This window comes from Phyllobates terribilis, unplaced genomic scaffold (genome assembly GCF_046119375.1).
Source record: "Phyllobates terribilis strain yellow unplaced genomic scaffold, ASM4611937v1 Scaffold_10__3_contigs__length_209671492, whole genome shotgun sequence".
In the NCBI taxonomy this organism is placed as follows: domain Eukaryota; kingdom Metazoa; phylum Chordata; class Amphibia; order Anura; family Dendrobatidae; genus Phyllobates; species Phyllobates terribilis.
Window position 1 is genome coordinate 97,128,355 of NW_027362770.1, and position 27,260 is coordinate 97,155,614.

General features: G+C 43.3%; 1 protein-coding gene across 2 annotated transcripts in view; it reads left to right on the plus strand.

The window, feature by feature from the left end:
* The first annotated feature begins 9,637 nt into the window (after window positions 1-9,637).
* Window positions 9,638-27,260, plus strand: part of LOC141164432 (protocadherin-10-like) — a 182,258-nt gene continuing 164,635 nt past the window's right edge. For both annotated transcript variants that reach the window (XM_073649641.1, XM_073649642.1), the window contains exon 1: window positions 9,638-12,410. In XM_073649641.1, coding sequence (XP_073505742.1) covers window positions 9,906-12,410 — 2,505 coding nt within the window. In that variant the 5' untranslated portion in view covers window positions 9,638-9,905. The remainder of the gene's footprint in view (window positions 12,411-27,260) is intronic.

The following is a 27,260-nucleotide window of genomic DNA, read 5'->3' on the forward strand; positions in this document are numbered from 1 at the left end:
CCATTTACATTAGGATTTTTAGCCCAGTGTATGTGTTTGTAGAAAATATCCCACCGAAATTTGCAGTCAACTTTATACCTCATTTCTGCTCTGCTTCAAAGATTACAACACCACACGGTTAAACACCCGTTAACTTTCAAGCATATTTTCTGCCATGCAAGATAATGGATAAAGTGATTGGATCATTATCTAGCTTGGCGGTCATTTTGGAAAGATGGAAAGCCAATTTGTTGATCCTCACTGTGATATTGAAGGTTGTGTGACTAAATAAATTGCTTTTACCTACAAATTTTTATATAATTGATCTACAGATAGGGTCCGAAGCTGGAAAATGGTTAAGGTTAGATTGAATACAACTAAAACTGTATCCTGGGGCCGAAGTGTTTGTAGATACATTTGATGATGTGGTGTACTTTTATAGGACCCCATTGTATTGCTTAGCTATATCCTTTGCATATATATATATATATATATATATATATATATATATATATATACAGCATAGACCAAAAGTTTGGACACACCTTCTCATTTAAAGATTTTTCTGTATTTTCATGACTATGAAAATTGTACATTCACACTGAAGGCATCAAAACTATGAATTAACACATGTGGAATTATATGCTTAACAAAAAAATGTGAAACAACTGAAAATATGTCTTATATTTTAGGTTCTTCAAAGTAGCCACCTTTTGCTTTGATGACTGCTTTGCACACTCTTGGCATTCTCTTGATGAGCTTCAAGAGGTAGTCCCCGGAAATGGTCTTCCCACAATCTTGAAGGAGTTCCCACAGATGCTTAGCACTTGTTGACCCTTTTGCCTTCACTCTGTGGTCCACATCACCCCAAACCATCTCGATTGGTTTCAGGTCTGGTGACTGTGGAGGCCAGGTCATCTGGCGTAGCACCCCATCACTCTCCTTCTTGGTCAAATAGCCCTTACACAGCCTGGAGGTGTGTTTGCGGTCATTGTCCTGTTGAAAAATAAATGATGGTCCAACTAAACGCAAACCGGATGGAATAGCATGCTGTTGCAAGATGCTATGGCAGCCATGCTGGTTCAGTATGCCTTCAATTTTGAATAAATCCCCAACAGTGTCACCAGCAAAGCACCCCCACACCATCACACCTCCTCCTCCATGCTTTACGGTGGGAACCAGGCATGTAGAGTTCGTCCGTTCACCTTTTCTGCGTCGCACAAAGACACGGTGGTTGGAACCAAAGATCTCAAATTTGGACTCATCAGACCAAAGCACAGATTTCCAATGGTCTAATGTCCATTCCTTGTGTTCTTTAGCCCAAACAAGTCTCTTCTGCTTGTTGCCTGTCCTTAGCAGTGGTTTCCTAGCAGCTATTTTACAATGAAGGCCTGCTGCACAAAGTCTCCTCTTAACAGTTGTTGAAGAGATGTGTCTGCTGCTAGAACTCTGTGTGGCATTGACCTGGTCTCTAATCTGAGCTGCTGTTAACCTGAGATTTCTGAGGCTGGTGACTCGGATAAACTTATCCTCAGGAGCAGAGGTGACTCTTGGTCTTCCTTTCCTGGGGCGGGCCTCATGTGAGCCAGTTTCTGTGTAGCGCTTGATGTTTTTGCAACTGCACTTGGGGACACATTCAAACTTTTTCCAATTTTTTGGACTGACTGACCTTCATTTCTTAAAGTAATGATGGCCACTCGTTTTTCTTTACTTAGCCGTTTTTTTCTTGCCATAATACAAATTCTAACAGTCTATTCAGTAGGACTATCAGCTGTGTATCCACCAGACTTCTGCACAACACAACTGATGGTCCCAACCCCATTTATAAGGAAAGAAATCCCACTTATTAAACCTGACAGGGCACACCTGTGAAGTGAAAACCATTTCCAGTGACTACCTCTTGAAGCTCATCAAGAGAATGCCAAGAGTGTGCAAAGCAGTCATCAAAGCAAAAGGTGGCTACTTTGAAGAACCTAGAATATAAGACATATTTTCAGTTGTTTCACACTTTTTTGTTAAGTATATAATTCCACATGTGTTAATTCTTAGTTTTGATGCCTTCAGTGTGAATGTACAATTTTCATAGTCATGAAAATACAGAAAAATCTTTAAATGAGAAGGTGTGTCCAAACTTATGGTCTGTACTGTATATATAGAGAGAGAGAGAGAGAGAGAGAGAGAGAGAGAGAGAGAGAGAGAGAGAGAGAAATTAAAGGGGATCTCCATTGAAAACAATTTATTACCAACCCCAGAATATCATTCGGTGCTCCACCGCTAGAACCACTCGGATCAGTAGATCGGGGATCTTTTATACTCATTACAAATGACTCAGCATGTCGGAAGCCCGAGTGCTGCTCCAATCAATCTTTATGGGACTTTTGGAAAAAGCTGAGCGGAACAATTGTCATCTCCATAAAGAATGAGTAGAGCAGCCGTCAAGCATTCGCACTGTCACTCAATTCTAATGGGATTAAAAGTTCCCGATTCTGATTGGTGCCGATCCCAGCAGTTGGAAACAATCCTATCCTATGATAACTTGTTTTCACCAGACAACCCTTTTAAAGATTAAAGTATGTCTTGATCCCGTGTTCAGTGCCCACTCTCCCTAGGCGATGAGCTGATCATGGGGTATACCATTGCTGGAAATTAGGCATCTCATAGCTTCTATTGAAATAAATGGAATTTAAGGATGCACGTTCTCAAATGGAAAATTTGTAGCACTTCTCCAATGTGGCTAATGGAGCATGTGGAAAGGGGCTGCCTTGAAGAGACAACCTATTTAATTACAATTATCCTTCTACCCATAAGTCGCACATTCTCTATACCTTGGAACCATACTCAGAATTCATTTTACATTATCCAAGCCTACCCTTTTAATCTTGATATTTAGGCTTTGTCACCATATCTGCGTTCTCGACGTTGTAACAAATCCACCAACTGAGGGATTTATTATATAGGATGTGTTATATTCTCCAGTCAGTCCATAACATGTGGCTTTAAAATGACTGATATTGTAAAACTTGTAGATCAAGTATAAGACCTACACGAATATATTACGTTATTGTAGAAATAATTCTACAATATACACTTATTATGTGGTTCCTCTTCAAACAGAAGCAACCATTAGACACAGAAGCAATGGGGGAGGTCAGATTCCTAGGAGTTTTTCTACCATAGACAAAAGACAGTCTGAATTTTGATAGCAAATAGTATGTGTGAGGAGCTGCCCACTTACTAAAGACTATGATACTTTTCCAGCAACGGACCACCATTTTTGTCAATATAATTATTGTGTATTATTAGTGATTTACTTGTTATGTTTTATATACAGTACAGACCAAAAGTTTGGACACACCTTCTCATTTAAAGATTTTTCTGTATTTTCATGACTATGAAAATTGTACATTCACACTGAAGGCATCAAAACTATGAATTAACACATGTGGAATTATATACTTAACAAAAAAGTGTGAAACAACTGAAAATATGTCATATTCTAGGTTCTTCAAAGTAGCCACCTTTTGCTTTGATGACTGCTTTGCACACTCTTGGCATTCTCTTGATGAGCTTCAAGAGGTAGTCACCGGAAATGGTCTTCCAATAATCTTGAAGGAGTTACCAGAGATGCTTAGCACTTGTTGGCCCTTTTGCCTTCACTCTGCGGTCCAGCTCACCCCAAACCATCTCGATTGGGTTCAGGTCTGGTGACTGTGGAGGCCAGGTCATCTGGCGTAGCACCCCATCACTCTCCTTCTTGGTCAAATAGCTCTTACACAGCCTGGAGGTGTGTTTGGGGTCATTGTCCTGTTGAAAAATAAATGATGGTCCAACTAAACGCAAACTGGATGGAATAGCATGCCGCTGCAAGATGCTGTGGTAGCCATCCTGCTTCAGTATGCCTTCAATTTTGAATAAATCCCCAACAGTGTCACCAGCAAAGCACCCCCACACCATCACACCTCCTCCTCCTCCATGCTTCACGGTGGGAACCAGGCATGTAGAGTCCATCCGTTCACCTTTTCTGCGTCGCACAAAGACACGGTGGTTGAAACCAAAGATCTCAAATTTGGACTCATCAGACCAAAGCACAGATTTCCACTGGTCTAATGTCCATTCCTTGTGTTCTTTAGCCCAAACAAGTCTCTTCTGCATGTTGTCTGTCCTTAGTAGTGGTTTCCTAGCAGCTATTTTACCATGAAGGCCGGCTGCACAAAGTCTCCTCTTAACAGTTGTTGTAGAGATGTGTCTGCTGCTAGAACTCTGTGTGGCATTGACCTGGTCTCTAATCTGAGCTGCTGTTAACCTGCGATTTATGAGGCTGGTGACTCGGATAAACTTATCCTCAGAAGCAGAGGTGACTCTTGGTCTTCCTTTCCTGGGGCGGTCCTCATGTGAGACAGTTTCTTTGTAGATCTTGATGGTTTTTGCAACTGCACTTGGGAACAGTTTCAAAGTTTGCCCAATTTTTCGCACTGACTGACCTTCATTTCTTAAAGTAATGATGGCCACTCGTATTTCTTTACTTAGCTGCTTTTTTCTTGCCATAATACAAATTCTAACAGTCTATTCAGTAGGACTATCAGCTGTGTATCCACCTGACTTCTGCACAACACAACTGACGGTCCCAACCCCATTTATAAGGAAAGAAATCCCACTTATTAAACGTGAAAGGGCACACCTGTGAAGTGAAAACCATTTCCGGTGACTACCTCTTGAAGCTCATCAAGAGAATGCCAAGAGAGTGCAACGCAGTCATCAAAGCAAAAGGTGGCTACTTTGAAGAACCAAGAATATAAGACATATTTTCAGTTGTTTCACACTTTTTTGTTAAGTATATAACTCCACATGTGTCAATTCATAGTTTTGATGCCTTCAGTGTGAATGTACAATTTTCATAGTCATGAAAATACAGAAAAATCTTTAAATGAGAAGGTGTGTCCAAACTTTTGGTCTGTACTGTAGTTCTGCTTACTTGTCAGAGTTGTAAAATGTCCAGCATTCCACTAATCTCATGTTTATCTCAGGAGTCCATTGTTTCAACAGCCAATGGTCTCATTGTGTGTGTGTGGATTGTGGACACAGTGGAGCCGTCACCACAGGGGGTCTTACAGGCAGTCTCAGATGAAGGCTTCTAGAAAATTCTTCATTGCTTTTTGGCTTACAGTGAATGCTTGAGGGGGAGGGTGATCACTTCTGACCTTTGGAGGGGACTGATCCCAGGGAAAGAAAGGAGAGTCATGTTTTAGTGAGAGTGGTGCGAAAGGATTGAAGGAAGAGGATGGAGACCGTGGACTCGGAAGGATGAATGGATGAACATGTTACCATTATGGATTATGTCGTTTGGATTTAAACTTTCTTAAAAGGACCGCTGCTGCTGGATACCTGTGCTTTCATCGTATTATCTGCCATCTAGAGGATCGTGGACTGTGGCTACAGACTATACCGGCTGGAGATACGAAATCTGTGGGCCAACCAAAAGTTGGGAGACAGTGAGTATGGCCTTATACAAAGCTAGTGGAATTACTGAACCTAGATTGGGAATTTAAGGACTGAGAGAACTGTATTTTGGCCATTTACCTGGAATTGCTTTATTACCATGGCTGTGATTAATAAAATATTGTTGCATCGTTAACCTGCCTAGGTGATTACTTACAACCCACAACCTCAGATCTTTACAGTATGTAACGCCTCACAGACTTGTAAAGTGCAAGATTCCAGTAATAATCACAATACTATAAGAACGTTACTATTTAACCAATTCTCTAACATACAAATTTCAGCTGGTTCATAATAGATTAATTAATCCTTAAGGGTATAGATGAACAGATCTTTTGAAATTTGAATTTGTGAGCTTTGTTGAATTTTCACCAAAAATTTGATTTGCGGCAAATGAATCCGCACAAATCTCAATGCTGGAAAAACTGACAAATACACGAGGGGGAGAGGAGAGAGACTGAGAACCCTGCTGACCATAAGAACTTACACTCTACAGGGGAGAGAAAGAGGGGACCCCACTGACCATAAGAGCTCACACTCTACAGGAGAGAGAGGACCCTGCTGACCATAAGAGTTTACTCTCTACAGAAGAGAGAATGGAACATGCTGACCATAAGAACTTACACTCTACAGAAATGAAAGAGAGGACCCCACTGACCATAAGAGCTTACATTCTACAGAAGAGAGAGGACCCTGCTGACCATAAGAGCTTACACTCTACAGAAGAGAGAATGGAACATGCTGACCATAAGAGCTTACATTCTACAGGAGAGAGAGGACCCCACTGACCAAAAGAGCTTACATTCTACAGGAGAGAGAGGACCTTGCTGATCATAAGCGCTTACACTCTACAGGAGAGAGAATGGAACATGCTGACCATAAGAACTTACACTCTACAGGAGAGAAAGAGAGGACCCCACTGACCATAAGAGCTTACACTGTACAGGAGAGAGAGAGGACCCCACTGACCATAAGAGCTTACACTCTACAGGATAGAGAAAGAGAGAGGACCTCACTGATTATAAGAGCTTACATTCTACAGTAGAAAGAGAGGACCCCACTGACCGTAAGAGCTTAGATTCTACAGGAGAGAGAGAGGACTCCACTGATTATAAGAGCTTACTCTCCACAGGAGAGAGAGGACCTCACTCACCATAAGAGCTTACACTCTACAGGGGAGAGAGAGAGGACCCCACTGACCATAAGAGCTTACACTCTACAGGGGGAGAGAGAGGACCCCACTGACCATAAGAGCTTAGATTCTACAGGAAAGAGAGGACCCCACTGACCATAAGAGCTTAGATTCTACAGGAGAGAGAGAGGACTCCACTGATTATAAGAGCTTACTCTCTACAGAAGAGAGAGGACCCCATTGGCCATAAGAACTTACATTCTACAGGAGAGAGAGGACCTCACTGACCATAAAAGCTTACATGCTACAGGAGAGAGAGAGAGAGAGAGAGGACCCCACTGACCATAAGAGCTCACATTCTACAGGAGAGTGGACCCCACATGCTACAGGAGAGAGAGAGAGAGAGGACCCCACTGACCATAAGAGCTTACATTCTACAAGAGAGAGAGAGGACCCCGCAGACCATAAGAGCTTACACACTACAGGAGAGAGAAAGAGAAGACCCCGTTGATCATAAGAGCTTACAATCTAGGAGAGAGAGAAGACTCTGCTGACCATAACTGCTTACACTCTATAGGAGAGTGAGAGGGAAAAAGAGAGGACCCTGCTGATCATAAGAGCTTATACTCTACAAGAGAGGAAGAGAGAACCTTGCTTACCATAAGAGCTTACACTCTACAACAGAGATAGAGAAAGAACCCTGCTGACCATAAGATCTTACACACTATAAGAAAGAGAATCCAGCAGACCATAAGAGCTTTCACTCTACAGAAGAGACAGAGAGAGGATTCTGCTGACCATAAGAGCTTACACTCTACAGAAGAGACAGAGAGAGGATTCTGCTGACCATAAGAGCTTACACTGTGCAGGAGGTACAGAGAGAGGACTCTGCTGACCATATGACCTTACACTCTACAGAAGAAAGAGACTTACTCAGTGACTCTGGAGATGGAAAATGACTCGGCTGTACAAACCGTTCTCCACTGGAAGCGGCTGATCTGTGATGGCCCTGGTACTGACCAACACTGTACAAGGTGTGAATCAGAAAGATGTCATAGCTGCAGAGCATTACGGGGCAGCAGACTTGGCCACACTAATAGACATTAGTGCACTCTCTGATGCTTCAGCAGTGTGGGAACCGGCACCAGGAAAGTATTTTTTTTTTTGCAAACCAAATCTCAAAGTGGTGGCATTCGCATGAAACCACAAATTTTAGGAAATTCCATTTGTACGTGATCTTCTGCAGATCGATCCACTTATCTCTACTTAAAGGGATTGTCCTCTATGGAGCACCTCTTTTCTATATGCTTTCTAGCAGCTACGTACAAAGAAATCTGGAGGCTACATAACAGATGATAAAAATTGGGGTTCCTGGCTGACATTAAACAATCCATCGGTTTTACACAATCGCATGGTGGGAGTCCATTGTGGATGACAGAGGCCCCCTGTCCAACCACTTAGATGTCATGGTCGTTGCTACGATTAGAGCTAGCTCCAGTTGCAACAGTTCCTGCTGGGCTCCATAAAAATCCTTCTGATTTCTACAGTGCATCGATGGTGGCTTTCAGGAGATGAAGGTGAACACCAGGCCATTCCTCACCGGGCCCCCAAGTCCATATCAGTCACGTGCCATTTTGCCATTGATCCGTGGATCATCTCTTCTGTTAACTACATGAATCGCCTGTAATGAGGGTCAGCTATATGAGCAGAACAAGGGCTACTTTGACTATTTCAGGCTTTCAGTTTTAGGCTTCTAAAAAACATAATAAATGTCATTCATTATTTTATCATTTCATTTTAGATTTTTATTTTTTGGGTGTTTTTTTTTTTAAGTTCAGACTTTTTTTATTTAACATGCCGTTTTTTAATTCATTTTTTTTCCCCAGTCCTATAGATAGACCTTTTGGGAAAAAGCACAAAACACAGTTATAGTATGTTGTATCTTGAAAAAAATGCAAAGGACTCAATAACCAGAAGAGGTAAAAAAGTCAAGAAAAAAACCCACTAAGGCTTTAAATATGTCCCTATTAACATAAAAGACAGGAAAAACACTATAAAAAACTGTAGCCTCTTTCCGAAAAGAAAAGTGTGAACCCCCCACTCCCAAAGTGTCCCAGGCATGGAACCCCCCTCCATGAAATCTACATGCCCATACATTTTACAAAACAACATCAGTAATAATCCCTAGTTCCCATTATTGCTGCTTCTCACAACGATCAGATGCGATCAACTGAAAACCTTTGGAATCGTTAGGGAAATTTATTGGACATATTGTCCTTGTTTTATTGATTATTGATATAATCATGTAAATGTGATGTATTTGGCGCGTTAACAAGTCCTGAGCAATAATTTACAGTGAGCTGTTTATGGATTTTTAGGTTTTATGATAAATGGGTGCGCGGAGTTTATTTGCATTGTTATAATGGATCATTTAATTTATGGGCTGTTCACTTTTGCTTTTTTCTTTTTCTGGCGCTGATGGAAAATATGACTGTTCTTTATTGGTTGCAAGAAAGGTAGAAGAAGGGTTTGCTTTACTCCAGCCTGCAATGGGTTAAAGGGAGTAAAGTCTAGACTCTTGATACAATTTATTTAGCATCTAGCAGTAAACAAAGAACAGATTTACATTAGAGGGGGGATACATTGCCTACAGGTGGGATTACAAATCCTGCATGGTTGTCACAGGGTTACAATGAACTTGGACATCTCCTGTCTCCAGCAGTATGATGTGGCTAATAATGTGCCCATGGATGTGCCAGGCAATTGATAAGTGAGAGCAGTAGGTCTTGTGTAACCCCCAAACTGCCAAATCAAGAGCCCACCCCACTCTACTAGATCTCTGCAGCTGATTCCTATTGCAATCCTCCCTGCTGTGTGCAAAGGGTTAAGCAGAACAGCTGTAAATTGCAGCTCTCAGTTCACTATGTCTCTGTCCACCAATACAGAAGCTGTAATGTGAATTTGGATCCCTCCTTCCCCCTCAGCCCTCTCTTCTAAAATGAAAATAGTTGGGGAGGGGTGGGTGACTGGCTGGGGAGCTGGGGAGGGAGGGGGATTGTTGAAAGTATATGGAAGAAACACAAGTCTGTGAAGCAAGATCCTCACATTTAGCAAAGAGCTTCCGATTTTCTGCTATCAGATTGGATTAAGAGATCTTGGCTGGAGCCAGGTTCCCCAGTGACAGAGGATAGAGCTGGAGGAGGGGTTTTTTGCCTTTTGCCTGAGGATTTGTTGAGTTGCATTAGGTCTGACCGGTGCTCAGAGAACATCCTCAGCAGCGGTGGTGGCAGCGCTGGAGATGTGGTGGGCTACCAGCAGAGGACCATGGTCTGCTCAGGTCCTCCTGCCCTTACTACTCACTTGTTGCCTGGTGCCTGCCTCCAGCCAGATCCGTTACACGGTCCCAGAGGAGCTGGACCATGGGGCTTTCGTTGGGAACATCGCAGAGGACTTGGGTCTGGATATCTCCAAGCTGTCATCTAGGCGCTTCAGGATCGTGTCTGGAAGCAACAAGCAGCATCTGGAGGTGAATCTGGAGAATGGGATTCTGTTTGTCAATGAGAAGATAGACAGGGAAGAAGTTTGTGAGTTCCAGCCGGTGTGTTCCTTGCACTTGCAGGTGGTGATGGAGAACCCCCTGGAGCTCTATAGGGTAGAGGTGGAGATTTTGGATATCAATGATAATGCCCCCAGCTTTCCATGGCATGATTACGTGCTGGAGGTGACCGAGTCTGCAGCTCCTGGTGCCCGCTTCCCCCTGGAGAGTGCCCAGGACCCCGATGTGGGCACCAACTCCCTGCGCACCTACAAGCTCAGCCCGAACGGCTTCTTCTCCTTGGAGGTGCAGAGCAGGAGCGACGGGAGCAAGTTTGCGGAGCTGGTTTTGGAGAGACCCTTGGACAGGGAGCAGCAGAAGACCCATCGCGTCCTGCTGACAGCCATGGATGGCGGGGTACCGGAGCGCTCCGGCACGGCTCTGATCATAGTCAGTGTCCTGGATGCCAATGACAATGTGCCCACCTTTGACCAGACGTTTTACCGGGTGAGTCTGCAGGAAAATGTGCCCCGGGGAACCCTTGTCATCAAGCTAAATGCAACCGACTTAGACGAGGGCACCAATGGGGAGATCGAGTACTCCTTCAGCGGACATGCACCCCAGAAGGTAAGGGACCTATTCATGGTGGAGCCCCGCAGCGGCAACGTGAGGGTTAAAGGGATTCTGGACTATGAAAAGTCCAATCTGTACGAACTGTATATCCAAGCCAAGGACAGGGGCCCCTCGGCTGTGGCCGTGCACTGCCGGGTGCTGATCAACCTGCTGGATGTCAATGACAATGCTCCAGAAGTCATCCTCACCTCTGTGTCTACACCTGTCATGGAGGATGCCCCTCCAGGGACTGTCATCGCTGTCATCAGTGTCATGGATCGGGACTCTGGGGACAACGGGGATGTCAGCTGTGATATCCCCAAAAATGTCCCCTTCCAGCTGCACTCATCCTACAAAAACTACTACACCCTGGTGACCACCGAGGTCCTGGACAGGGAGGCAGTGTCCGAGTACAACATCACCATCAGTGCCAGGGACTTTGGGTCTCCACCTCTGATGACCAAGAAGGTGATCAATGTCCAAGTGACGGACATCAATGACAACATTCCCACCTTTGTGCAGCCTTCATACACTGTGTATGTGATAGAGAATAACCCTCCGGGGGCTTCCATCTGCTCAGTGACTGCCCTGGACCCTGACTCTAACCAGAATGCCTACCTGTCTTACTCCATCCTGGAGGGTCAGATCCAGGGCATGCCAGTGTCCACCTATGTGTCCATCAACTCGGACAGTGGGAACATCTATGCCTTGCGTTCCTTTGACTTTGAGCAGATCAGGAACTTCCAGATCCGAGTACAAGCTCAAGATGCTGGCTTCCCTCCACTAAGTAGCAACGTGACTGTCAATGTCTTCATCCTGGACCAGAATGACAATGTGCCTGTAATTGTATCCCCCCTACCCAAGAACGGCACTGTGGCTACCGAGATTCTCCCAAGGTATGCAGATCCTGGCTACTTGGTGGGCAAAATCTCAGCCATGGATGCAGACTCTGGTCAGAACTCTCGCCTTTCCTATCAGATACTGCAAGCTACTGATTCCACCTTATTCAGCATTGCCTTATATACAGGGGAGCTGAGGACTATACGAGCTCTGGGAGACAAGGATGCTACAAGACACAGACTCTTGATCCAAGTCAGAGACAATGGTCAACCTTCCCTGTCCACCTCTGTCTCAATTGTGTTGACTGTGGTGGACAACATCCCTGAGACCCCATCAGAGCTGAATGATCTGCCTTTAAATTCAGACCATCCCTCCACCAGCTCTTCTCTAACTCTCTATTTAATAGTGTCCCTTGGCTCCGTGTCCTTTACCTTCCTGGTGGCTATAATTGTCCTCACCATCATTAAATGTCACAAAGACAGACTGTCTCTGCAGGATTACAAGTGCTCCTCCATGCCTACCTGTTGCTGCTGCATGAGGGCTGCATCCTCAGGAGATGTTTTCAAGAATTCTAACATCAACCTGCAAATCTCTTCTGGAAATAAAGTACAAACCAACTGCATGGAGTCCTCAGGGAGTGGTCCCCAAAATTACTGTTATAAAGTGTGTCTGACCCCAGAGTCCGCCAAGAGTGACTTCATGTTCCTAAAACCCTATAATTCAACAACCACACAAAACAATGAGAAAATCCCAGAAAAGACAGTTCCAGGAAAAGGTGGACAGAACCCCCCAGCTGTAAACAATGCAGTCAATGAGGTAAATCACGGGTTAAATTGGAAATCTGCTCTGCTTTCTCCATGGTCCAGGTTCAGAAATCCACTGTAGCTCCTAGCAGACTTGAGCTCTTAAAGGAACAGTAAACAGTAAACTTAACGTGTTATGTGCAGGTGAATCCTGGGGTGGATATATCATTGGTGCAACCTGTGCAGTTGCACAGGGGCCCAAGAGGTAAGGGGGCCACTTCTATGTCCAAAGCAGGTGGAATTGTGCATTATGATGAGCTATTGGACCTCAGACGGCCCATATATTGTTCTTGTACAGGGGCCCGATTCTGTCTGTGACTGCTACTGGGTGAATATATGCCACTAATTAGGTTGGGGGAGGCAGTCTGTAGTGAGCAATGTTCAGAGGAATTACTGATAGGAAGTTTACAATTATATCTGCCCACCTGAGCCCTACTTTACCTCCCCTACTTCCAGATCTGTGTATTATTAGCAGCTCTCTTCCTATCCTGTATTATTACAAGCAGCAGACTTTAGGTTTAGTATTCCATTGTGTTGCAGTGAGCAAAGGGTTACTAGTAGGCTAGACTTCACCAGTGATGAGAACCCCGTTAACTCTCCATATCTAACATGCTGGTGAATTAATCACCTGCATAGAAGGAAAATCTCCAGTGGATGCTTTCTTACTTAATGTAACTGCTGGAAATAATGATTTAATTAAACAGCTCCAGCCACTGTGTGCTTTATTAGGAGCAGTAAAATCAAAGTATTAACTGTGCGAGTGCCTGCAGCACCCTGCTCATGTATTCCTCCTGTGCTTCCAAGGGCATTTATGGAACATCTTCTCCGTGTCCCCAGTTTCATCCTGAGTGTGTAATTTATGTCTTACAATTATTCTGTTCTAACTCCAAGGGCGTCCTTCAGGATGGACCGAATGGATCTTTTCGATGGCTGTGTTGTCATTGCTTTACGTGTGACACATGAAATCAGTGTCTGAGAGCCGTGAATCACTGATCAGTGAGCCCATAAATCCTCCCTGCTCCAACAATAGTGTATGATCTGCGATGCTGGGGGAGACTGGCACACCATTACTATGCAGAGCTCCAGGGTTGGGGGTACATATGTCTTTCTTATACAAACACTCTCAAGATTAACAAAGCGTCGGTGCCTGCTGCTACTGCTGATGGGAATAAATGCATTGTGATATGTATTCGGAAATAAAAAGCTTAGCCGGGCTATTGTGCTCCAAGGTTACTGTGTCAGGCACGCCGCACACATCTCCATACATGTGTGCATCAGGAAAGCGGTATGTATGTGTGTGTGTGTATGAATTTATTTGTACTATTATTGTATGCTTGTAGGTATTTAATAATGCTTATAAAAATATTTATATTTACATTATATACACATACATACACGCATTACACTACATGCAATACACACACTGCACACATTCACACAATACAGACACTATACACATTAAACATGTTGTACATAGCACACACTATACACACTACGCACTACATACTTTACACATACTACACACTTAACACACATTACACGTAATACAAACACTATATACACACTAAACACGTCACACAATGCACACACAAAACGACACATACACTCACTCAGAATGCACTGTACACATACAAACACACACAGTACACACACTATAACCACATGCCACATACAAAATACACACTCTACACACTCAAAGCACACACTCTTCACATGCACACAAACACACAGTACACATACTCTACACACACACACAGTACGCACACTCTACACACAATCGTACACACACATAATACTCACACTACACACATAGTACACACACACTCTACACACAAATACTCAAGCACACCCCCATGTAGTGCAAACACAGTTCAAACATAGTACACACACAGTCACAGACACACACACGCACACAGTGTACTCACAGTAGACACACAAAAACAGTCACGCACACACTCTACACACAAATGCTCACGAACACACACGCACATAATACAGACACTACACACATAGTACGCACACACTCTACACACAAATACTCAAGCACACCCCCATATAGTGCAAACACAGTTCAAACATAGTACACACACAGTCACAGACACACACACGCACATAGTGTACTCACAGTAGACACACAAAAACAGTCACGCACACACTCTACACACAAACTCTCATGCACAGACACACGCACATAATACACACACTACACACATAGTACGCACACACTACACACAAACGCTCATGCACAGACACACGCACAAAATACACACACTACACACATAGTACGCACACACTCTACACACAAACGCTCATGCACAGACACACGCACAAAATACACACACTACACACATAGTACGCACACACTCTACACACAAACGCTCATGCACAGACACACGCACAAAATACACACACTACACACATAGTACGCACACACTCTACACACAAACGCTCATGCACAGACACACGCACAAAATACACACACTACACACATAGTACACACACACATAGTACACACAAACTTTCACGCACACATCTACATAGTACACACACACAGTCATATACACATATGCACATAGTGTACTCACAGTACACACAAAAACAGTCTCACACACACACACTCGTCTATGTATATAGTACTTTATAGTATAATGTGTCATAAAAAGGGATTGTAGAATCAATTCACCAGATCGAAGATTTTTAGCAAATTCCATCTTAAAGAATAAAACTGGATTTCTTAAAATATTTACTCAGCTATATAAGCTGGAGAATCAATTCGCCAGGTCTGAGATTCACAGCCTGATGGAGAATCAATGGAAAAGAGAATTTTTAAAGATTCGCTCATCTCTAATCACAATTCCTGACCAAGAGACGGATGTGCTGTCTCCTCTTATCTGTCACATAGAAGTCCAATGACACTCAACCTGTGGCTCAGGAGAGATTCACGCTTCTCCCTGGGGCTCCTATTAGCACTAAAATAGATCTTTAAACCATGCCGATGACAGTTGTGACAACAATGAATCCAACCGGAAAATAACATTTAGTATCTGAATGGAGCACACATATGGATGCTGGGCAGCAGTCGTCTCTGGGCTGTGTAAGTGGCATGACTGATCTTGGATGCCACCACTGTGCCAGGTGTTGAGATGCTAAAATCGCAGACCCTGATCTCCTGCTATTATCTTATTTTCTCTGATCCACTTGCTAGCTGTTAATTTCATGCTGAATATAAGCACAAAGGAAGGCATGATCTAAATATACTGTAGTTGGCTAAGTCAGCCTCCAGATGGCAGCATTTCACAAGGAAACACCCATAGAAAGCTATAAAAACACTGGCAATGTTTGTATTAACAAGCTGCAAAGGAGAAAGATAACAGAGTTTATTCACACAAATCACTTTTAACCCCCCCCCCCTGCAAAAAAGTCCCTTCAGAAATGTTTGACTTGTCATTACCCGTAGACAGTACACTAAAACACTACTTAATGACAAAGGGTTAAAAAAAGGCCTAATTAGTCTTATTTTACCAGCGATGTATTATCTTTGACAATTAATTAAATCTCATTTTGATGCATTATTATAATGTACCTTTCGTGACTATGTCGCTTAAAAAAATAATTAGCTGTCAGTACCTGACAAGGCTTGAACTTAGGTGGGGAGGGGGGTAAATGGTACTTTTCTAATACTGCCTGTTAATAGGTTCTGCGCGGAGCATGATGCTGTCCCATGTAATATTAGATTTTATTAATGTTCTGAAAATGAATAAACAAGCAGCATTAAATGGACCCTTAACCTGTTGATTTTATAGCATGCATTCCTCGTTTGAAAGGGTTAAAAGGTTTCGTATTAATAGGGTTGGAATAAGAAAAGGGTCCATGTAGTGTTTGCACATTCAGACATGCCGCGCATTATAACAGGGTCCCTTGGAGCTGTATGGTTGGTCTCTGTGGAGAAGATACGGGGCTATGCAGCGCTAGAACATATCCTATCTAGAAAGCCTAGAAATAACAAGGATATCCGTTTTAGGGCATGTAAGGGCTATATGGACTCTGCGACAAACCCAATATAATGTCGTTGGTAACATCACCTGGAGTTCATTAAATGTGTATATCCCCATTGCTATACTATTCCCACACAGCACCCTACTAATTGGCCAATGCTCTGGCATTTCTGGGGCGCCTTATAAGATCAGACGTATTCCAGATACAGAAGAGCTTTTACACCATGTTGTGCAAACTAAAGACTGACTAACTGACTGGACCCCCACCAAGCTGGCGATGCTAATGGCACAGCGGGGGTCTCAAGGATAGGCAGATGTCTCACTGTCATAGCCAGCTTATCTAAAGAATTAACAATATATTTCTAGCTGATTATAAAAAAAATATAAAATAAGGGAATGTTTTATTTATTGGGGATTTTTACAGTTTCTAACAGGAACACATTTTAATGAATGGATTGAGAAAGACGACGATAAAAAAAACAAAAAAAACAACCGAATTCTCTTTCTGGAGTTCTGTCAGTTTATAAACCGGTACCAGGGACAGCTCCCTTCTCTGTATAGACAGGGGCTTCATAATATGTGACTAAAGCCCCCATAAAAGCCATGATAGGTAGCTGTTGACTGGACAAATGATCGGACAATCATATGGCCGGCGGCTATCTTACTCAACTCTCGTATACATGGATATGCTCCTGTGTTCCCTATTAAAGAGCCGCTGACAGACAATTCTGCAGGCGACTTATCTCCAGGGAGAACACAAGCTTCGGCCAATATGCTTGATTCTTATATAGTCAGCCAACCCATCAATATCAGTGGCAGGGTCGGACTGGCCCACAGGAGAGCAGGGGAATGCCCTGGTGGGCCGTGATGCAGGAGTAAGCCACTTATTCTTCAACATGAGCAGTTCTTGGCCCAATACATTTACACTATGTACAGACAAAAGCAGCATCTCATCATTTATTCTACAAGATACCTAGTTTATGATTTTATCGAAGCAGAAGAAAATTTGTGAATGAGGGTGATGTAATATATGCATGTAGTTGAACACTGTGACACTGTCAGTGGGTTGGGCTGATGTTAGTCTAATGTGTATGAGGGCCTTAACCCCTTTACGACCTATGACATATCTATACGCCATAGGTATCTCCCCCTCTTTGATGCGTGTTGCGGCGCTGAGCCCGCACCATTTCAGGCACGTGACATCTGATCTGTACAGCTGATATGTGCACCTAACAGCCGCAGGTGGAATCACGATCCACCCGTGGCTATTAACATGTTAAATGCCGCTGTCAAACTCTAATAGCGGCATTTAACATGGCCGCACCAAAAGCGTGTCACTAGCTCTGCCCATCAGCGCCCCTGTCACATGATCGCGGGGTGCCGATGGGTTGGCATGACAACCCGGGGTCTGCAGGAGACCCCTGTGGTTGTCATAGTCGATCTGCTATAAGCGCCACCCAGCGTCGGTGTTCATAGCAGATGAACACTTTTGTTACACATAGCAGGGCCGAAGCTCTGCTGTGTGTAGCACAGGCGATCAGATGATCGCAGCTTCTAGTTTCCCAGGGAGACCATTGAAGCAAGTGAAAAGTAGAAAAAAATGTTTTTAAAAATATAGAAAAAAAGGAAAAAAATATAAAAGTTCATATCACCCCCCTTTCGCCCCATTCAAAATAAAACAATAAAAAAATCAAATATACACATATTTGGTATCGCCGTATTCAGAATCACTCGATCTATCAATATATAAAAAGAATTAATCCGATCTGTAAATGTTGTAACGAGAAAAAAATCAAATTGCCAGAATTACGTTTTTTGGTAGCCGCAACAATGCAATAAAATGCAATACTTCAAAATAGTATCAATTAAAACGTCACCTCACCACACAAAAATTAAGCCCTCACCCGGCCTCAGATCCCGAAAAATGGAGACGCTATGGGTCTTGGAAAATGGCGACTCTTTTTTTTTACAAACTTTGATTTTTTTTCACTACTTAAATAAAAAGAACCTATACATGTTTGTTATCTACGAACTCGTAATGACCTGGAGAATCATAATGGCTAGTTAGTTTTACCATATAGTGAACATGGTAAAAAAAAACAATTGTGGAATTGCACTTTTTTTTTGCAATTTCACCGCACTTGGAATTTTTTTTCCTGTTTTCCAGTACACGATATGGTAAAATCAATGGTGTCATTTAAAAGTACAACTCGTCCCACAAAAAACAAGCCCTTACATGACCATATTGACAGAAAAATACAACATTTATGGCTCTGGGAAGAAAGGGAGCAAAAAACGAAAATGCAAAAATGGAAAATGCCAAGGTGGTGATGGGGTTAATGCTTCCCACACACAATGGATTAATTTGAGTGTGTATAGAAACCTCTGACTGTCCCCAATGGCAGATAAGTATTGGGCACGTTGGATTTCATCATCTGATTCTTTTTTTACTAAGAATATACTGAATTGCTGAAAATACCTAGAAGTGACTTTCTTTTCCCCATTGAGTCCCACATTTGATGTGATAGTCAGCAGGCGTATCGCTGGCATCCATACAAGTTTTAGCCTTACAGCAGTATTATGTGTATGGCCATTGGGTTCCCATGCCATGTATTGTGTGCGCTTCTGAATGACTTCACATTGAATGTTTAAGCTGATCGTCAACTTTGAAGAATCTTTAAAGGGTTTGTCCAGGAGTAACATATTGATGACTTTATCTGTCTGTTGGATAGGTCATCAATATGAGATCTGTGGGGTTCCAACTTCCCTACTGATAAACTTCAGTACTTGCCAGTGGCTACTAAACATTGCATACATCGCGCTGCTAGACATATCAGCAGATTGTTGGGGTTCTGGGTGTCGGACACCCACTGATTTCATATCCATATTTTATGGATAGCTCATTGATATGTTAGCCTTGGACAGCACCTTTAATTAAAAAAATTAGGATAATGCATACCTAGCAATTGTTACACCAATTTCTTTAATAAAGAGTAGAAACGACCCAGAAGTAAAGCAGCCGGAGAATTTCACATGTCTCAATTTTGCCTAAATCTACCAGTTCCCTGTTGTTCATTGTAGTGTTCCTCAACTCAAGGCTCCGAGGCCGTCGGTAGACCTCAGTCGCAGATACGATTGAGGACAAGGAGCACCAGGGGTCAAAGCATCTCTTTAATTAGGGTCAAAACTATATTATTGATAGTTAATAGTGATGAGCGAGTGTGCTTGTTTGACCCTTTCACCGAGCATGCTCAGTTGCTTTCCAAGTATCTTTGGCGTGCTCGTATATTAAGTTCGAGTCCCTGCGTCTGCAGGATTTATGGCTGTTAGTCAGCCTGAACACATGCAGGGATTGCCTGTTTGTTAGGGAATCATCACATGTGTTTAGGATGCGTAACAGCCATAAATCATGCAGACGCGGGGACTCGAACTTAACATACAAGCACGCCAAAGATACTTGGGAAGCACTCAAGCGTGCTCGGTGTAAGGGTTAAATGAACACGCTCGCTCATCACTAATAGTTAACACTTTGTCAAAATTCAAATCACTTGGTCATATCCTTTAGGGTTTCTGAAAATAAATAAATAAATAAATAAATTAAGATTTTCTTACCCTCTCCAGGTCCTGCGCTGAGTCTCTGCCGCTGCTTCCAGTGTCTGTTGTTGTCTGCAGTGCTGACATCACATCAACAGCGCTGCAGACAATAGCTGAGCTCAGTCGCTCTGCCTGAGTTGACAGCGCAAGCTGCTGAGCTCACTGATTGACTGCAGCGCTGTCGAAGTGACATCAGAGCTGTAGATAATAAAAGCCACTGAGATTAGTGGCAAAGACTCAACACTGGATCCAGGGAAGGTAAGTCAAGCTATTTTTTTTCAGAATGCCTCTTTAAGAATATGACCAATTAATCTAAATTTTGCCAAAGGAATAACAATGAACAATATAGTTTTGACCTAATACCTAATTACAGAGATGCTTCTTGTCCTCAGTAGTGTCTGTAGCCAAGGGCTGGGGGGCTACATGTGGTCCCTGAGCCTTGGGTTGAAGAATCCTGGAATAGACAGCAGCGTGGAGTTTTCTGGTAGACACTTAGAGAACATCGAGGCGTCTGAAATTGTCCTGCTGCCTTGCTTTACTTCCAGGCCGATTCTACTCTTTATTGGAGAAAATGGTGCAGCAATTGCCACAGCCAGGGGGAAAAGGGGTTTTAAAACCAGAAATAGACTTTTTTAACTTTTATAATAATAATATCTAATAATATAAAATAATAATATTTTTAACATCCATTGTGGCTTAATACAACGCCATTGCTCATGATTAAAATAGCTTGTGACCTACAAATGATTGGAGATTAATTCTGAAGAGTCTGTGGTCTGCTGAGGCTCGTAGAGTTTGCATGATTCTGGCTCCCCTGCTCTAGATTTATAGTTACAAGCATGGATGTAGCCGAGGTATTTGGGCTATTTTAAATGATTCCATAACCATATAGCTTTAAAAACAGTTGTTGCCCCTATTAACCCCCATCAGCGCTATCCTTTTCTGCTGTAGTTAGCATAGCCGAGGATGCCAATAAGATTCTGATCTCATATGCTCAACAGAAAGGGTTAAAATCGCTTTTTTGGGCACCATCTATTGTGCTTCAATATACGGAAATGTTATGAAATTTCAGAATTTCAACAATATACCTCCAAGTAGGACCGAAGAAAAAACATCCTTTTTTTGGGTACACCTTGTCGTGGTGGGATTTTTTTTTATTTATCAAAAACAGTGTTTACTAAATACCATTATTTATATGTACTATTACTTTTTACTTATTTACAGCAGGGTATATGTTTATTTTGTTTCTATCTTAGGTTTTACCTTCAATTAGAACCGAAAAAAACATCCTTTTTTTGGGTACATCTTGTCGCGGTGGGATTTTTTTTAATCAAAAACAGTGTTTACTAAATACCCTATATTATTTATATGTACTATTATTTTTTACTTATTTACAGAAGGTATATGTTTATTTTGTTTCTATCTTAGGTTTTACCTCCAAGTAGAAGCAAAGAAATTGCTGTTATTGATTTTAATTGGCCGAGATGAAGGTCAAACAGTGCCTCCAATAGCCAGGGAATGACAGCCACCACTGAGCCACTGAAGCAGTAACCACTCTTCTTTAGCCCATGAGACAGTAACCTGTAGAGGACAAACTCATAGTGTAGATCATGCAGTGTGAATTGTACTGGAGGCTTGGATTGATATTAAAGCACAACATGTTGCCTGCAGTAAGGTCTCATCTCTCATCCCACTACGACACTGAATCAGGTGGATGTTTTGCGAGTCCTCGCTGAGGCGTATGAGTCACCCAATGACACACACCGATCTTAGACATTCATTGATGCCATTTAACTAATCCCCTCTAGTGATCAGCTCTCAGAACAATCAGGCTCATCATTGATATCACTGTCTCTCCGTAGACGTCTTGTCAAACTTCATATAGATTTATTGAAGCGGGCAGGTTGGCAGAATAGGAAATGCCATGACCTACATAGATCTATTTGACATGACCTATAAAAATCGGCTGGAAGTATAAATTGTAACAGAAAATGAAGTTATTATCTGTATCCGGGTCCGTTTTCAATCTCAAGTTCCGGAATAATGGGCTGAAATATTGCTATTTCCCATAGACACATAATAGGATTAATGGAGGGATTCTCATAGCTGATCGGTAATGTGCGTATTGTCAATAGCATCGGAATACAAATAATGTGTACTAATGAACTTCCCCTAATTATTTAATCAGCAAAATCATTAGCATTTATATCACCAGTATTATACTCATCTCCTCTCCTAATTTCTTCAGCTATGTTTATTTTTTGTTCCAAGCAATTGCTATTTTTGGCATTTATTCTAGTTGCAAATGCACAAAGTTTTCTTTTCCGTTGAGATTTCAGAAATGTCTTGAGTTTCAATCAGTATCAGCCCTACTGATGTGATTTTTGCTGCCTTTCAACTCCACTGTTAGAAGGGCAGACAAGCTGCAAACTCGAGTTCAAATGTTCCATTTAATATGGTCACAGCTAAGCTGGCAGACAGATTTTTCCCATGTGGCCAATTCCAAAGACACAAGCAATTTGATGGGGGAAAAGCCAGTTTGTTATTGTTCTCTACTTTCTTATAGTTTTACTCATTTTGCGTTTTAATAGGAACGAGGAACTTTGCAACAATTGAAGAAAAAGTTTAAAAGTCGAAATGTTTTGGGAACTTGCTGGAATGATAGATTTTTGGCAAATCCTACTCATAATATATTGTGATTTAGCAGTGAAGTATTAGGCTAGGGGTGCACGACTACTTTGGTTATGCAAAAGGAAGTTTTTTGGCAACTAAAAACATTTGTGTGTCTCATCTGGTGACTATTTTGTAAAGTACTGTGGAATATATTGGCTCTATGAAAATAAAAATTATTATTATTATAATTATTTTAGTTTTCCAATTTGGCTGTAAAAATGGCCATACCACAGCCGTGTATGTTTTGCTCTGAAAGGCTGGGGTATTTCAGAGAAACACATTTCGAAAAACCAGACATCGACTATGTCTCGGATGACTAGTCCAAGGCAGGTCCCCAGCGGCTTCTCCCCTCCCTGCTCCCCTAGACTGACAGGTCTTTCCCTATGGGGAGAAGGGCAGGTAGAAGCTGCCGGGCACTGGCCTCTTGGACTAGTCATCTGAGATGCTCTTCAAAGTACTCTTTCTCTAAAACATTTCAGCTTTTTACAGTAAAACACACGCGACTACAATAATTCAATCAGTGTCTGATTCGTGATGTCAGTATTGCAGACAGCACAAATTAGCTGTCAGTTTTACTTTAATTCTGAACTACTTATGTAATGAATAACATTAAAGGGGATGCCTCAGATCCCGAGAATGGGGCTCTGAAGAGTCTCAGTTGACTGGAGCGGAGGTCAATCATGTGCATCCTTTCCATTCAATCTCTATAAGACTGCCATCGACAGCTGAGTGCTGTACTTGGGATCAGGAAATTGTCCCCTATCCTTTGAACTTCCAAACTTAATACAATCCCTTTCATTGCTGAGCAATGAATATCCCTTTATAAACGTTGTAGGGGAATATAAGCAATTTTTGGAGACATATTGTACTGTCATTTGTAATGCTGGTAGGTGTGGACCCATTGCGCCATGGGCCGGGCTTACCTAGGATGGGCGTAACTGAGTGACTACCAGGTATTCGCTAGAACCTCTGATAGAGAGGATAGGCTTAGCTGCAGGTGGTCACCAGGTACCACTCCAAGTTAGTCCCCTGGTCTGCAGCAGCTGACCGAAGGGTCAGTGGCATGGTACGAGGTACAGAGGGGTGAAACAGAGTCGTAGTCTGGTGGTCCAAGGTCGGGGCAGGCAGCACAGGATCAGTAAACGTAGCCAAGGTCAGGAGCGGAGAGGTCAGGCGGGATGGAAAAACTAGCCTGGTCAGTAGCGGGAAATGGAATACTGAGGAAAGCATAAACGTGAACTAACAGAGTAGGAACCAACATTCAGGTGGGGAATGGTAGGAGGAGCTGGCTGATAAAGGCCTTGCTAGGACAGGATAGGCTGGGGAAGCTAATCTCTGCAAGACACAGCAGGGTTAAATTCCTGCAGAGACCGGCCATGCTTCCCTAAGGCTAGATGGAAGCCACATGCAGTGCTGCATGAAGCAGACTCAGCCGGACGGCCAGACATGAGAAGAAACTGTATGGTGAGCAGAGTGGCGCTGGTGAGGCCTGTGAGTCACCACCGTGACATTATTTTGGGTAAGCCAGATATGAGGCTGCCATTGAACTGTATTTTTTGGCAGAATGTGCAATGGAGGCTTCTAACTAAGACTGAAATACAGATGATAACCTAGCCTTTATATCTTTTACTGAAGGGACAAAATGTCCAACCGGTAGCTTATCAATACTGAACATCAAGAAGAGAATGGGAATTTGAAGGGAAAATTTTAACAACTACAATGTATGATATAATTTTCATATTCAAAGGAGTCGGGAGTACAAATAAGAACCACAATAGACATCATACACTGGTTGGTTCATGTCTAGCATGTTGTTACAATATTGGTTACAACGGGGTTCATATTAGTAATATTTCGAACATGTGTTACAAAATAAGAGTTCGCTGACACTTGTGTATAAATATGCCGAGTGCAATGTGATAAAAAATCACTTTGCACTGACACCAATGTTAGTAAATGAGTGTTCATATGCAAATTTTCCTCAGTTGGAATCGGGCTGAGAAAAAATTTGCAGCATACTGTGAGCGGCAGCATATATCGGACGAGATTCACCAATGTAAGTCAAAGGGTGCGAGAAAAAAATTGATGGCACACAGACTATATGTATACCATCCAATTTTTATGCAGAAATCTCAAAAGAAAAAAAAATATATAAAGCCATAGATAGATGACAGAAAGATATTATTAGATAGATGTAATAGATTTAATAAATAAATACATTGAGTGCAGAATTATTAGACAAGTTGTATTTTAGAGGATTATTTTTATTACTAGATGGTGGCCTGATTCAAACGCATCAGGTTTTCTAGAATATGTATGCGGTACACCGGACGCAATCAGCAGAGCGGTGTTTAAATTTGGCGCCAATATCGCTGATTGGTCGCGGCCGGCGGGCGCGACCAATCAGCACAGCGGTGTTTAAACTTGGCGCCAATACCGCTGATTGGTCGCGGCCGGCGGCCGCGCGCCATCAGCACAGCGGTTTTTACATTTGGCGCCAATATCGCTGATTGGTCGCGGCCGGCAGGCGCGACCAATCAGCACAGCGGTGTTTAAATTTGGCGCCAATATCGCTGATTGGTCGCAGCCGGCGGGTGCGACCAATCAGCACAGCGGTTTTTAAATTTTGTGCCAATATCGCTGATTGGTCATGGCCGGCGGCGTATTACTGAGGACCGTGCAGCGGCGCCGTCCCTCCCTTCACACTTGCCGTCGGGAGATCAGCGGCCCAAGCCGCTGATCTCCCGACGGTAGCCGCATGGGGGTCAGCGGCGCCGCAGGTCGGGATACTCATCTCCCGCTGCATCGCCGCTGACCTCTGTGCAGAGCGGTGTTTAAACTTGGCGCCAATCTCGCTGATTGGTCGCGGTCGGCGGCCGCGACTGATCAGCGAATCGTATTTCTGAGGACCAGGCAGCGGCGTTGCCTGTGCGGGTACTTCTGCTGCGAAGAGACGGGAGATGGTCGGCTGCCCGCAGCTGAAGTATCCCGACCGGCGGCGTCGCTCACCGGTCCTCCCTTCACACTTGCTATGGGAGAAGGTAGCCACATGGGGGTCAGTGGCGCCGCAGGTCGGGGTACTTATGCTGCTAGCAGCCGGGAGATGAGCGGCTAGCGCCGCTCATCTCCCGGCTGCATCGCCGCTGACCTCTGTGCAGAGCGATGTTTAAACTTGGTGCCAATCTCGTTGATTGGTCGCGGCCGGCGGCCGTGACAATCAGCAGAGCGGTGTTTAAATTTGGCGCCAAAATCGCTGGTCGCGGCCGCCGGCCGCGACCAATCAGCTAATCGTATTTCTGAGGACCGGGCAGTGGCGTTGCCTGTGCGGGTACTTCCGCTGCGAAGAGCCGGGAGATGGTCGGCTGCTCGCAGCTGAAGTATTCCCATCGGCGGCGCCGCTCACCGGTCCTCCCTGCACACTTGCGATCGGGAGATCAGCGGGCCAAGCCGCTGATCTTCCGACGGTAGCCGCATGGAGGTCAGCGGCGCCGCCCGTCAGGGTACTTGTGCTGCCAGCAGACTCCCGGCTGCTCATCTCCCGGCTGCATCGCCGCTGACCTCCGTTCGGCAGATGAGCCGCTAACGGCCGCCATCTTTTTCTGAAATCCCGCGTCGATGATTGGCCATGGCCGGACCAATCAGCGACGCGGGATTTCCTGGACAGACAGACAGACAGACGGGATAAGACGATTATATATATTAGATTGATCAACAACTATGTTCTCAATCAACCCAAAAGACTCATAAATATCCAAGCTTACTATTTTTGGAAGTTGGAGTTGGGTTTGTTTAGATTTGGCTATCTTAGGAGGATATCTGTTTGCACAGGTAACTATTACTGTGCAGAATTATTAGGCAACTTAATTAAAACCAAATATAATCCCATCTCACTTGTTTATTTTCACCAGGTAAACCAATATCAGTGCACAAAATTTAGAAATAAACATTTCTGACATACAAAAACAAAAACAAAAAAAATTAGTGATCAATATAGCCACCTTTCTTTATGATGACACTCAACAGCCTTCCATCCATAGATTCTGTCAGTTGCTTGATCTGTTTTCAATCAACATTGCGTGCAGCAGCCACCACAGCCTCCCAGACACTGTTCCGAGAGGTGTACTGTTTTCCTTCCCTGTAGATCTCACATTTTATGATGGACCACAGGTTCTCTATGGGGTTCAGATCAGGTGAACAAGGGGGCCATGTCATTATTTTTTCTTCTTTTAGACCTTTACTGGCCAGCCACGCTGTGGAGTAGTTGGATGCATGTGATGGAACATTGTCCTGCATCAAATCATGTTTTTCTTGAACAATACCGACTTCTTCCTGTACCACTGCTTGAAGACGTTGTCTTCCAGAAACTGGCAGTAGGTCTGGGAGTTGAGCTTCACTCCATCCTCAACCCGAAAAGGTCCCACAAGTTCATCTTTGATGATACCAGCCCATACCAGTACCCCACCTCCAGCTTGCTGGCGTCTGAGTCGGAGTGGAGCTCTCTGCCCTTTATTGATCCAGCCTCTGGCCCATCCATCTGACCCATCAAGAGTCACTCTCATTTCATCAGTCCATAAAACCTTTGAAAAATCAGTCTTAAGATA